General features: G+C 45.6%; 1 protein-coding gene across 1 annotated transcript; it reads right to left on the bottom strand.

Annotated features, from left to right (window-relative positions):
- Nucleotides 1-827: 827 nt before the first annotated feature.
- p3h4 (prolyl 3-hydroxylase family member 4 (inactive)) lies at nt 828-12,481 on the bottom strand. Its single transcript, XM_035397251.1, has 7 exons — nt 11,885-12,481; nt 8,967-9,116; nt 6,649-6,820; nt 6,165-6,293; nt 5,328-5,473; nt 3,718-3,801; nt 828-2,276 (listed from the first exon to the last, which is right to left on the bottom strand). The coding sequence occupies exons 1-7, from the start codon at nt 12,350-12,352 to the stop codon at nt 2,127-2,129; spliced, it is 1,299 nt and encodes a 432-aa protein (XP_035253142.1). The 5' UTR covers nt 12,353-12,481; the 3' UTR covers nt 828-2,126.
- Nucleotides 12,482-13,137: the final 656 nt, after the last annotated feature.

Consider the following 13,137-nt stretch of genomic DNA (forward strand, 5'->3'; position numbering starts at 1 on the left):
GTCTGGTATTGAATCTGGTCTGTGACTGTGCCAGCATAACTGGATCAGCAGGCTAAAGTGTCGCTGCACACCAGCGATGCCCTCTGTGCACTCCCATGGGCTCCACAAGCAGCACATGCAGTCTGCTCTGAATCAATCGGGGAAATCCAAGTCCAGAAAGTCAAAGACCACCAGTGTTTTGTTCCAATCACCTGGATTTGGTGATGAGCACAATTCTTCAGCCAGGAAGTAGAACTGATCTGTGAAATGAGCTGGCAGAGTTCATGGGTGGAAGAAAATAATAGCAGGACTTTTACTTTCTGACCCCTGGGCTTTCCAGCTCTGGTGTGAGCGGCACAAAGAGGCTGCACGATTAAAAGCAGCGGAAGGTCACGTGCGTACTGGAGATGCATGCTGGTCTGCTCTCTCCCAAACTCACAGAGGAGCAAAGAGCACAAACACACACAACTGGCCCTTCTGAACAGGAGCAAACAGGAATAAACAAGAGCAGACTGGAGCAAACAGGAATAAACAAGAGCAGACAGGAGGAGACAGGAATAAACAAGAGGAGACAGGAGGAGACAGGAATAAACAAGAGACAGGAGGAGACAGGAATAAACAAGAGTAAACAGGAGCAGACCGGAATAAACAGGAGCAGACCGGAATAAACAGGAGTAAACAGGAGCAGACAGGAGTAAACAGGAGTAAAGAAATATATGTTTCCATGTATGAACAATTAGCTCAAAAATGCTGCTGCCTTCTAGAGAATTTCCTTAATCCTTAGTTACCATTTTCCATCACTGGTAAAAGTTTACCAGTTGTTTTGAAGCAAACAGACTCTCAAAGAATAACAGCCCACTAAAGCAGGATGCCACTTTATTTTTTCCATCCTCAGTTGACACATTTTGCATATAACTGCCTGACAGAGGACTGCAAGAATACAGACAGAATTCTGGCACTGTGCGAGACAGAACAGCTCATTCAATGCAAAACTGCTTCACAGAACATTGCCCTCTAACATAGGGCCAAGGCACAATCGGGATTAACAATTAAATAAAGATAACAACAAAGGCAATAATTATAATACACCTTTCAAGCTGAAAAAAACCCCGGTCCTTCGGTCAGAGTGTGTAAATGAATGAGAAATAACTTTGGCTGAATAAACAGGCTGGATCATTCTGCTACTTCCTTCTGTAGAGATGGAGGAAGGAGGTCAGGCGTCTATGTGGATGCGTCCTCCTTCATGATTTTCTCTCTGTCTGGGCTGGACTGGGGAAAGCTGGGCTACGTTTACACAGCCTGGTAAAAGTGGCACACGTCACAGTGGCACAGATCGGATATGGACTATGAACATGTAAACAGAAGCTTCAAAAAGCAATAGCTTGAATCATTATTGCCGTCTCGTTTTGTGTTTATTGTAGATGGTGATATGGCTGTGGCAGAAACCGAAAGGTCGCAGGTTCGATTCCCGGGTAGGACACTGCCGTTGTACCCTTGAGCAAGGTACTTAACCGAAATTGCTTCAGTATATATCTAGCTGTATAAATGGCTACAATGTAAAAATGCTATGTAAAAGTTGTGTAAGTCGCTCTGGATAAGAGCGTCTGCTAAATGCCTGTAATGTAATGTAATGTAATGTAATGTAATGAATTGGACTGGGTGGGGCTGGATTGGAGTGGGTGTGGCTGAATTGGCCTGGGTGGGGCAGGATTGAACTGGGTGGGGCTGGATTGGAGTGGGTGGGGCTGGATTTGACGGGGTGGGGCTGGATTGGAGTGGGTGTGGCTGGATTGGAGGCGAGGATGAATTGTACTGGGCGGGGCTGGATTGGAGTGGGTGGGGCTGGATTTGACTAGGTGGGGCTGGATTGAATTGGGTGGGGCTGAATTGGAGGCGAGGCTGAATTGTACTGGGCGGGGCTGGATTGGAGTGGGTGGGGCTGAATTGGGGGGGCGGGGCTGGATTTGACTGGGTGGGGCTGGATTGAATTGGGTGGGGCTGAATTGGGGTGGGCGGGGCTGGATTTGACTTGTAAAACATCCCTTTTGTGGGTGGTTCTGACCAGAGTCCAGTCTACCCGCAGCCTATCCAGACTTTGGCATGCATCCTGGTGTGGGTCCTGGTGCAGGTCCTGGTGCAGGTCTAGGTCACTCCGCAGGCTCTCCTATGTCCCCCTTGCTTTTGGGCTCTTGCCACCACTCTGCATAGAAGGACTCCTCATAGTCCCCCGGGCCTTCAAACTCCACATCCGGGGGGTCTGGGGGTCCCACAACGCTTTCCTCTGGGCTCACCGTGTCCTATGAGAACACACACGCACGCACACACACACACACATGTACATGTACATGCACACACACGCATACACACACACGTAAACACACATTTTGGTTAGCTATGACTCAAACCTCCCCCTAATTGTGCATTACGCTACACTGTGAGGGTGTGCTTCCTGGTCCCGCCCCTGGGTCCGCCCCTAGCCCCGCCCCTGGCCCCACCCCTAGCACAACTCTGTGTGTCTGAGTTCCTGTCTCTGACAGCCTGACCAGGGCAGCCAGCACACAGACAGACTGCAAAACAAACACACAGAGCAGCCTCAGTCACTCACACCTCCCTGTCACATACCTCTCCCAGCTAGGAGCTCTGTGCCCAACCCACTGCCTTCACTGAAGGGCCTTGCAGATTAGAAACACTACATTTGCACAAATCCTTATTTCTTGTGAAAGCCTGTTAGCAGGTGAAGTTATGGAGGTATACCCTAGGTGACGAGGCAAGCATTTTGTGTTATAATTGGCTGACCAATCGGATGACACTTGTGATTTTTACATATACAGATACAGTATTCATGAGTTTCACCTACTTAACTTTTCTAGAACAATTAATACCAAGAATAATTTAATTCAGTCAGGTTATCTACTGAAAAGAGTAAATAGTTCCAAGTAAATACTTTCGGAAATGAAAAATATAATTTCATTTAATTTCTTTTCATTCATTTAAAAAAAAGTTGAATAAACTTTAAAAAATGTTTAATACATGTTTGAATTCATTATGTCGGTGAAGGGGACCCTTCACCAACATAATGCATTCAAACATTTCAATGCATTCAAATTTTATGCTGTAATATGACAAAATATGTTCAAGGGGGATACTTTCTAAAAGCTCTATATGCATTTATAATACTAGCTTACACTTTTCATATTAGCTGGCTAGCTAGTTACCGAACTACCCAGCGAGAATGCTCACTTGCATTGATATTTATACGCTTGTCTCTAAAAGTTCAATTTTGCTTAGGAAAGCTAGCTGTAGCTTGCAACAGACTGACCCAGACACTAACAGCACTAGCAACCTAGCCCAGACAACCAGCTTGTTCCATTTCTTTTCATCTACCAACTAACCATAAAATTATAGCTAGCTCTGATAAGTAGTTTGGCTAGCTAAATATCTAGATATTTGATTTTCTCAGAGCATACTGTATGCTCTTCAATCACAATTATTTTATTAAAACACATTTATGAACTATGCTGAAGCACTGATTTCAAATTGTATGTTCTCATCTTATTAGAAAATGTGTTTGCTGTCTTACCTGGCTGACAGTTAAATGAGCTATTTAGCCAGCCTTTCAGCTCATGATGGATATGGTATGTTCTACTGTCGTTATCCCAACCATTATGAGCTGAAAAGCTAAACTGACCCCAGATCAGTGCTCCAGCTATTCATCACCTCAGCATCAGCTTCTCTTACCTCGTCATCTGTTTGTAGGTAATTGAGTGCAAACTCCAGCATCTCCTTTTGCGTAGTGGTCTGGTTAAAATAGCGCAGTGCCTCCTGCAGGATGGGAGGAGTTTGTGTCAGCACCCAGAGAACTCATTTGCCGATCCACTGAATGTTTATTAGTCCTTGACTGACAGTGTTCACCTACAGCGATGTGGCCACAGCAACGTTAAATCAGTGCTCTTCTAATTCAGAAGCAGAGCCACAAAGACTGTGGAATACAGAGCAGAATGTGGAACTGGTATCGGCCTCTTCCTCAGAGCAACTGAATCCCCATGACGGGCCAGCTTTATGCCTGCGTTTGTTTTCATTTTGGTAAAGCGGACTAGTCAGGAATGTTGAAACCATGGCCGCAAGCAAAGCCAGGGGTACTAGTGCGGTGTCTTTAATTGCTACCTTCACTCAAAGAAATGGACTGAAGCCATTTTTTATTCATGTGTATCTGAAGAGCATCAGAAATATACCTCTGCGCTCGTTTGCTACCCATTGACTCTGAAACCTGACCAATCAGACACAGGAACATTAAACTTCCATGTCATGTGATGTTCTGCAGGTCAGACGAAGCACGCAGTGACTACACTACAGCAAAGGCACGTGGGATAGCTGGAAATTCCACCGCAAGAGCAATATTTATGGAGCTTCTGGTCAGTCCCTGTGGAGCAGGATGCTGAACCTCAGAATGAAGGGATTGTTCTTCTGGGAAACCCGATACATTCACAGGGCTTTCCCCGGGGGGGGGGGGGGGGGGGGCTCCAGAACAGGCTTCCTCTACCCAGAGAGCCTTCCAAATGCATCTTTCATCTGTTCATCAGCCTGAACCACTAGCAACCTGCTGCATGGTAAAAACCAGGACAAACACACAATGAGTATAAATCATACTGAGTATAAATCATACTGAGTATAAATCATACTTAGTATAAATCAGATTAGGCTATTAATTCTACCAAAATGCCTTAGTTGGAGCACACTTACAGTACTGTGTACCATTTTGTGTAGCACACCACAAGAAAGATAGATACTCTTTAAAAAGTTAAGAAAGGACAACTAAATTGGCTGTTGATATTAAATTTACCTGAAATTACAAGAAAATACTTAAGGACAAGAACTCTTAAACTAATCAAGCAAAAAGAGACTTGAGGGAAAAATTTAAAGAGCGTTTTCAAATTTACGAATGGGATTAAAGTGAAGTACAAGATTTTCTGAGTTCTGTCAACAGAACAGGGGGACACAGGTATTCAGACCTAGGTGATTGATACTCTCTAGTCAGGTGGAACTAAAGTGACAAGCTGAGACGGGTTGAATGGCCTGTTGCTGTTATAACTTATTCTTATGCACTTTTGGAAACCATGGAGTTTCCTGAAGAGGTTACACAGGATTACATCCCATTCATCCAACAGTCACCACTTTCCTCCCCAGCAGCGCACCCATCTGAATGTCAGGCCAAAGAGCTTACCATGAGCTCAGACTGATGCTCAGGTAGGTGAACGAGCCAATGAGGATAGTGTGGGGGCGTGTGCACTAGGCACCCTCAGCCGATGAGCACAGTTAACACACTGCATTGGTGTGAGGACGGAACTCACTGGGCGGGGTTTGAAGTGGCTCTCCTCCAATCCCCACTGCTCGCGGTAGAAACGGTAGTACACCATGTTCTGCTTCATCACCTGGTCGTCAGGGTCAAAGAGCATGTAGCTGGCAGCACAGGGGGCGGCGTTCTGCACGTCATTCACTGCACAGAAAACACAGCTCATTACCCTGTGCTAACACTGCACAGGGAACACACCTCATTACCCTGCACTAACACTGCACAGAGAACACAGCTCATTACACTGAGCTAACACTGCACAGAGAACACAACTCATTACCCTGCGCTAACACTGCACAGAGAACACAGCTCATCTCCCTGCACTAACACTGCACAGAGAACACAGCTCATTACCCTGTGCTAACACTGCACAGAGAACACAGCTCATTACCCTGCACTAACACTGCACAGGGAACACACCTCATTACACTGAGCTAACACTGCACAGAGAACACAACTCATTACCCTGCGCTAACACTGCACAGAGAACACAGCTCATCTCCCTGCACTAACACTGCACAGAGAACACAGCTCATTACCTTGCGCTAACACTGCACAGAGAACACAGCTCATTACCCTGTGCTAACACTGCACAGAGAACACAGCTCATTACCCTGCGCTAACACTGCACAGAGAACACAGCTCATTACCCTGCGCTAACACTGCACAGAGAACACAGCTCATCTCCCTGTGCTAACACTGCACAGAGAACACAGCTCATCTCCCTGTGCTAACACTGCACAGAGAACACAGCTCATCTCCCTCCTCCCACTGCCCTACAGCTGAGCCAGCTCAAAACCACAGTCATATGTGAGGAGATGTTCTCCTTACTTACGCTTGTAATAGGCAAACTGCAGGTAGTGATACATGGTCGCCACAAACTTCTCCACAAAGTACCCCCCCACGTTGGGCGTCAGGCTGGCCTGACACTGCACCTTACACTGCAGAGCGTCTTTGTACAGATCTGGGAGAAAGGGAACGAGGAAAGAGTGCAAAGACATGAAAAGCAAAAAAGTATGAAGGAGAATGAATAACGTGCTTTTGGTTTATGCATCCAATGAAATACTAAACCATTTACTTAGAAAACATTTTAAATACACAAAATTGGCCAACTTAAATGAACTAATTTACTCCACTGATTTGGTATAGATTCCAGTCAGAGAAGTAAATGTTTTATTTGGGTTTGCTAAAGTATCTGCCTTCAGCTCCAGCGTTGGATAATGCCCCACCCCCAAAGACTGACAGTGAGCTGGAAGATATCCCCCCAACAGCTGGGCTGTGTGGTAGGGAGGGGTGGGGATGCTGTGGGCCAGACTGACCTGCCAGGGAAGCGTAGAAGTCTTTGGTCTCGGTGACCTCATAGACCCCCTCACAGCCCGCCAGACACAGGTCATACGCCTTAAAGAACTCGCTGGCCGCCAGCTCCATGTCCCTCGCACAGCTGCTGAAGTCTCCCGAGTTAAAGAGCTTCACCGACTTCAGGAAAACACTCTGCAACAGGAGAGAACAGTTTTACTGAAAAAACACTGCAACAGGAGAGAACAGTTTTACTGAAAAAAACACTGAAACAGGAGAGAACAGTTTTACTGAGGAAAACACTGAAACAGGAGAGAACAGTTTTACTGAAAAAACACTGAAACAGGAGAGAACAGTTTTACTGAGGAAAACACTGAAACAGGAGAGAACAGTTTTACTGAGGAAAACACTGAAACAGGAGAGAACAGTTTTACTGAAAAAACACTGAAACAGGAGAGAACAGTTTTACTGAGGAAAACACTGAAACAGGAGAGAACAGTTTTACTGAGGAAAACACTGAAACAGGAGAGAACAGTTTTACTGAAAAAACACTGAAACAGGAGAGAACAGTTTTACTGAGGAAAACACTGAAACAGGAGAGAACAGTTTTACTGAAAAAACACTCTGCAACAGGAGAGAACAGTTTTACTGAAAAACACTCTGCAACAGGAGAGAACAGTTTTACTGAAAAAACACTGAAACAGGAGAGAACAGTTTTACTGAGGAAAACACTGAAACAGGAGAGAACAGTTTTACTGAAAAAACACTGAAACAGGAGAGAACAGTTTTACTGAAAAAACACTGAAACAGGAGAGAACAGTTTTACTGAGGAAAACACTGAAACAGGAGAGAACAGTTTTACTGAAAAAACACTCTGCAATAGGAGAGAATAGTTTTACTGAAAAAACACTCTGCAACAGGAGAGAACAGTTTTACTGAAAAAACACTGAAACAGGAGAGAACAGTTTTACTGAGGAAAACACTAAAACAGGACAGAGAAGTTTTACTGAGGAAAACACTGAAACAGGAGAGAACAATTTCACTAAGGAAAACATTCTGTATTCTGCAGTTACATGTAGCATTTTCACAGCACAACACATGATTCTCATGTTTAATTTCCAAAGTTAGAAGTAGTTTTGCTTTTTGCACTTTTTTACGAGCACATAAATATCTTAGTTTGAATTTTCTCCTTATATTACATCAGTCAGCAGATTCCTTTCATGTTTTCTCTCTCATGTTTAATTAACAAGATTTTTCTCTATTGGAAAATGCATCGTTACTCATGCTGCTCATAGCGTGCATGAGTGCAGGTGCTGGGGAGCCGGTACGCTGAGAGGCAAGCACCTTCCTTCAGTCCCATCTGCCTGAGTTCATGCAGCGTTCCTCTGAAAGGTCAAACTGATTAGTCCCAGTCATGCGTGGCACCTGCAAGGCAGCGGTCCGTACGAACACGCCACATACCTACAGACAATATAATCAGGCAGCTGAAGTCATTATTTTAACTATCACTTAGCCACAAGTCCTGTTCCCCTCTTCTCATGCCACATGGGCTCTTAATGGCTGGGCCAATGAGGAGCATACCTTCTCACACTCACTCCGCTCTCTCATGTCTGGGCCAATGAGGAGCATACCTTCTCACACTCACTCACCTCTCGGCCAATGAGGAGCATACCTTCTCACACTCACTCCACCCACCCACCTCTGGGACAATGAGGAGCATACCTTCTCACGCTCACTCTGCCCACTCACCTCTGGGCCAATGAGGAGCATACCTTCCCACACTCACTCACGTCTGGGCCAATGAGGAGCATACCTTCTCACACTAACTCCGCCCTCTCATGTCTGGGCCAATGAGGAGCGTACCTTCTCACGCTCACTCCACCCACTCACGTCTGCGCCAATGAGGAGCATACCTTTGCATGCTCACTCCACCCACTCACGTCTGGGCCAATGAGGATCATACCTTCTCATGCTCACCCCACCCACTCACCTCTGGGCCAATGAGGAGCATACCTTCTCCCACTCACTCCGCCCACTCATGTCAGGGCTGCACTCAACATCTAAACTGTTTCATGAACTAAAATGGTGCTGTGCTTAATATCAAGGTGCAAAGGGTTGTTACCTCGACTGCTGGTATGGCGATGGCATGACACTGACTTTCAAATATGTTGCTTTCTGTTCCTGTTTACACCATGCCACCACAGACACACCCGCCAAACAGGAAGCAGCACACCTCAGATACGCTCACAGTGTTGAGTGAAATGAGCACTCCAGGTGAACCACAGCAAAGTGTTCTGCATCTGGAGCGGAATGCGGAACTGAATGTCCTGGCCACACCCACCTCATATGGTCGCTCCTCGTGGTCAATCAGGTACTCCTCCACGTCGAAGAGGGTCTTGTAGTAGTTCATGTTCTTGGAGATGAAGGGTTCGTTGGGGTTCTTCTGGAGGTAGGTGTGGGCTGCAGAAACAGCCCTCTCCAGGTTGTTTAACTGGGAGACAGACAGGAGCATGCGGTCTCACTTCTACAGCACACCCTCTCAGAATCTGACCAATGTCTACACCACACCCTCTCAGAATCTGACCAATGTCTACACCACACCCTCTCAGAATCTGACCAATGTCTACACCACATCCTCAGAATCTGACCAATATCTACACCACACCCTCTCAGAATCTGACCAATGTCTACACCACATCCTCAGAATCTGACCAATATCTACACCACACCCTCTCAGAATCTGACCAATATCTACACCACACCCTCAGAATCTGACCAATGTCTACACCACACCCTCTCAGAATCTTACCAATGTCTACACCACACCCTCTCAGAATCTTACCAATGTCTACACCACACCCTCTCAGAATCTTACTAATGTCTACACCACACCCTCTCAGAATCTGATCAATGTCTACACCACATCCTCAGAATCTGACCAATATCTACACCACACCCTCTCAGAATCTGACCAATGTCTACACCACATCCTCAGAATCTGACCAATATCTACACCACACCCTCTAAGAATCTGACCAATATCTACACCACACCCTCAGAATCTGACCAATGTCTACACCACACCCTCTCAGAATCTTACCAATGTCTACACCACACCCTCTCAGAATCTTACCAATGTCTACACCACACCCTCTCAGAATCTTACTAATGTCTACACCACACCCTCTCAGAATCTGATCAATGTCTACACCACACCCTCTCAGAATCTGATCAATGTCTACGTGGGCATTCGCTGGCGTACCTGCCCGTGACAGGAACTGCGGCTCCCAGACCATAAGGGGGAGTGGGGGGGGGGACATCACACGCAGTAACATAAAAAAGCAGTTTGCGTTCTGCACCCAGTGCACTGATCATGATTCTGAACCCTGCATTCAGCTCCTCTGATGCATTGTACCCATGAGCTGAAGCGTTCAGCATGTCCGCAGGTCTGTTGTGAACAGGAGTTCAGTCCCGTGGTGCCATAGTTACTCCAGGTGAATTCACAAGACCACCCAAAGTTCTGTGCCCCAGAGTGCAGCTGACCAATTAAAACAGCTCCTGGGGGAGGGGGAGGGGGAGCCTTCAGCTGGGGGGGGTCAGGAATCCAAACTAGACCTTTAACCCCATTGCCAAATTTGGGGAACAGTTCAGAGCCGTGGCTGAGCAGGGGGTTAATGGTGAGCCCTCACGTGAAGAGCTAGGAACTGCAAGCTCACCATGAAAACAGCAGCAAGAGAAAAATCAAACCTTGCGGCACTTACGGCTGATTCTGCAGCTGTCTGTCTCCGCTTTTCCACCGCATGGTACCGGCTCAACTCAACTCGACTCTACTCGACTCTACTCGCTTTTGGTACCAGGTACTTCGTTTTCCACTGCAGATAGTACCCCCGTCAATGTAGCTGGTCGTCATTAGCGACGCCGCATGAAACGTGTTGCTCTGACCAATCAGTGCTCTGCAGTGTTTTCACGTCACCTTTTGGTATCACCTCAGCTCGCTTGGAACCTTGACGGAGGTGATAGCAAAAAAAGTACCAGGTACTATCCACAACCAAAAAAGTCGAGTAGAGTCGAGTCGAGTTCAGTCGAGTTGAGCCGGTATCATGCAGTGGAAAAGCGGCTTGTTTGAGATGCTGGAACAGGGAGCCCTTGCTTTGAAACACTCAGACAGACCCACGTTTTTGTGAGCAGGGAGAGTCAGCCTGAATTGAACTGGGATTGCGGGATACAATCTAACAGTTGATTGGTTGGTTTAATTGACGCTCACTGTACATCTTCCCAATTTTAAGGCTGGTATAGGCTAGCCTGACAGTTAGTGCCAGAGGTCACAGACATACAAAAGCCCAGAGATTAGCACAATAGCAAATGAATACATCGGTTCAAAAGGGAATCAGATGGGAATGTATCTGTAATAAATGTGCCCTCTTCTCCCCTCTCATATGCAGTAATGGAATGGTCCAAAGCTTGATTTGGCGCTGTGTGAATGAATGAAGTGCACTTTGATTCGGCACACTTAATTGATTAAGCATAGACTGCACGATACACACTACAGCGCAGCTCTCGTTTTAATTAATTTAGCGCTTAGCGAGCAGGGCATATTTTGGGGGACGTGGCAAGCGGAGCTCCCTGTAGCGCCTACACCGAGCTCGGCTAGAGGGCTGCCGTGAGTCACGGAAAAATTATGTCGCGGCGCACACTAAAACATTTTACCTTGGGCAAAGAATGTAAATTACAACCAGAAAAAGTGCAATAGTCTATTGATCGTGAAGATTTCTCGCATAAATAAATGCACAGCGGGGACATGCGACTGATGAAATGGATCCTGCTCCAGTCTTAAACAGCACTGAATTCTGTCTGTGAATGATTTGTGGACGCAGAAACCATGGTTCCTTGACAGTTCTAGGAATGCTTTTCAAGGAGACATAACTCTTCCTGGCTAATTCATGAGCCAATGCAAAATTAGGAAAACCTTCATTCAAACACAACCTACTCTGGATTTTTCCAGACAATAGTACTGACTAGAATGTGTTCAAAAAACGCCACTGTGTTTTTACATAGCCTAATTGGCTGTTTTACGATCACTCGTATTAACTTCACATGTCCTCAACAGCATCTTATTTTACAACGAATGTAGAGCGACTACACCTATAAGCTAATTTAACTGTATGCCCCACAGCATATAGCCTTTAATATCCTAATTGATACAACAGTAAATAACATTGCTATTTCATGTTTGGAAAAGAATCGAAAGCTTAATACCACCTGGTAATACGCGTACTGTATATACCGGTAAGGCAATCTCTGTTCAAAGGCATCCAGAATATTCTTCTTGGGATAGGACATCTTGAAAACGGGAAAGTCCTCCTTGCATTTTTTGAGGCAGGATGCCCGGAGTAAAACGTGCCGCAGAACCCGGAGATTGCTGTCGGCAAATAGGGGGTCTGGGTCTCGGCTGACATTGCTGCAGTTCTGGCTACAAAACGCCTCGCTGTCTTTCAAGAGCCGGTGTAGACGCAAGCTTAGCTCCAAATACTTGATACTCTCCCTCCAGTTCTGTGCGGCGTACTGGTCCAAGGCATGTCCATACGCAGACTCAAGGGGCATGAGGTCATTTTGTGGAAAGCTCCTGAAACTGTATTTCTCGTACTGCGCGTGTACGGCAGATGCCAAAACTGTCCACACACAGAGCGGGATCAGCGACCGTTTTACAGATACAGCGCTCGAGGCCATGGTCCGCTGCTCTCATCCGCTCCAGGACTTCTCAAAAGATGAGCATGTCAGCTTGCACGTAGTCTACAAAGAGTATAACGATGAGTGGAAGAATTCAAGGAGGGCCAGAAAAGTTTGGGTCCTTCAGGAGTTTTGGATAGGAGTAAGCCAGCCACGACCACTCTCAGTTTCGTATTTCACGGGTCGTAACGCCCGTCATATTAAGTTCCCCAACAAATAATGTACAATGCAAACACGGTCATATTTATGTATAGCTAAAGTGACACCAGCAACATAATTCTATTCGTATACCATTCCATTTCTTGAGCAATGAGAAAAGATACAAAGTATCGTTACGCCAAACTCAATGTAAAATGTTTATAATAGTAGCCAACTACTACTACTACTACTACTACTACCACTACTACTACTACTACTACTACTAATAATAATGCAACGTCGAACGGATTTATTTAAAAGAAAAACAAGCTAAAGTGACTATTCGGGTGAATAGTAGTCACAGAGGCTGCGTGCGGTAGACTAGGATATCATATACGATGTTATTTCAATTTGGATTTAAGAGTGAGTAAAGTTTGAAAAATCTCCATTGCTGTTTAAATAAGATGTCTGTGTGGGTGAAAACTATGCCTACACGATCCCAGTAAATATTTGTTTGATTTTGCCTAAATTATATTGTGAGACATCTAATTTTTCAAACAATAAAAAACATCTTTCTTAATCTTAATCAATCTCCATGTTATCATATACAGATTCTAAGCTTCCGCCGATCCGACTCGACAGCATGA

Source organism: Anguilla anguilla, chromosome 17 (assembly GCF_013347855.1).
Source record: "Anguilla anguilla isolate fAngAng1 chromosome 17, fAngAng1.pri, whole genome shotgun sequence".
Taxonomy (NCBI): Eukaryota; Metazoa; Chordata; class Actinopteri; order Anguilliformes; family Anguillidae; genus Anguilla; species Anguilla anguilla.

Coding starts and splice junctions, on each gene's coding strand:
- p3h4 (XM_035397251.1), bottom strand. CDS start 12,352: ATGGCCTCGAGCGCTGTATCTGTAAAACGGTCGCTGATCCCGCTCTGT. Junction 5,474..6,164: donor GCAGTTTGCCTATTACAAGC/GTAAGTAAGGAG, acceptor TTTTCTGTGCAG/TGAATGACGTGCAGAACGCC. Junction 2,277..3,717: donor ACCTACAAACAGATGACGAG/GTAAGAGAAGCT, acceptor GTGTTCTCATAG/GACACGGTGAGCCCAGAGGA.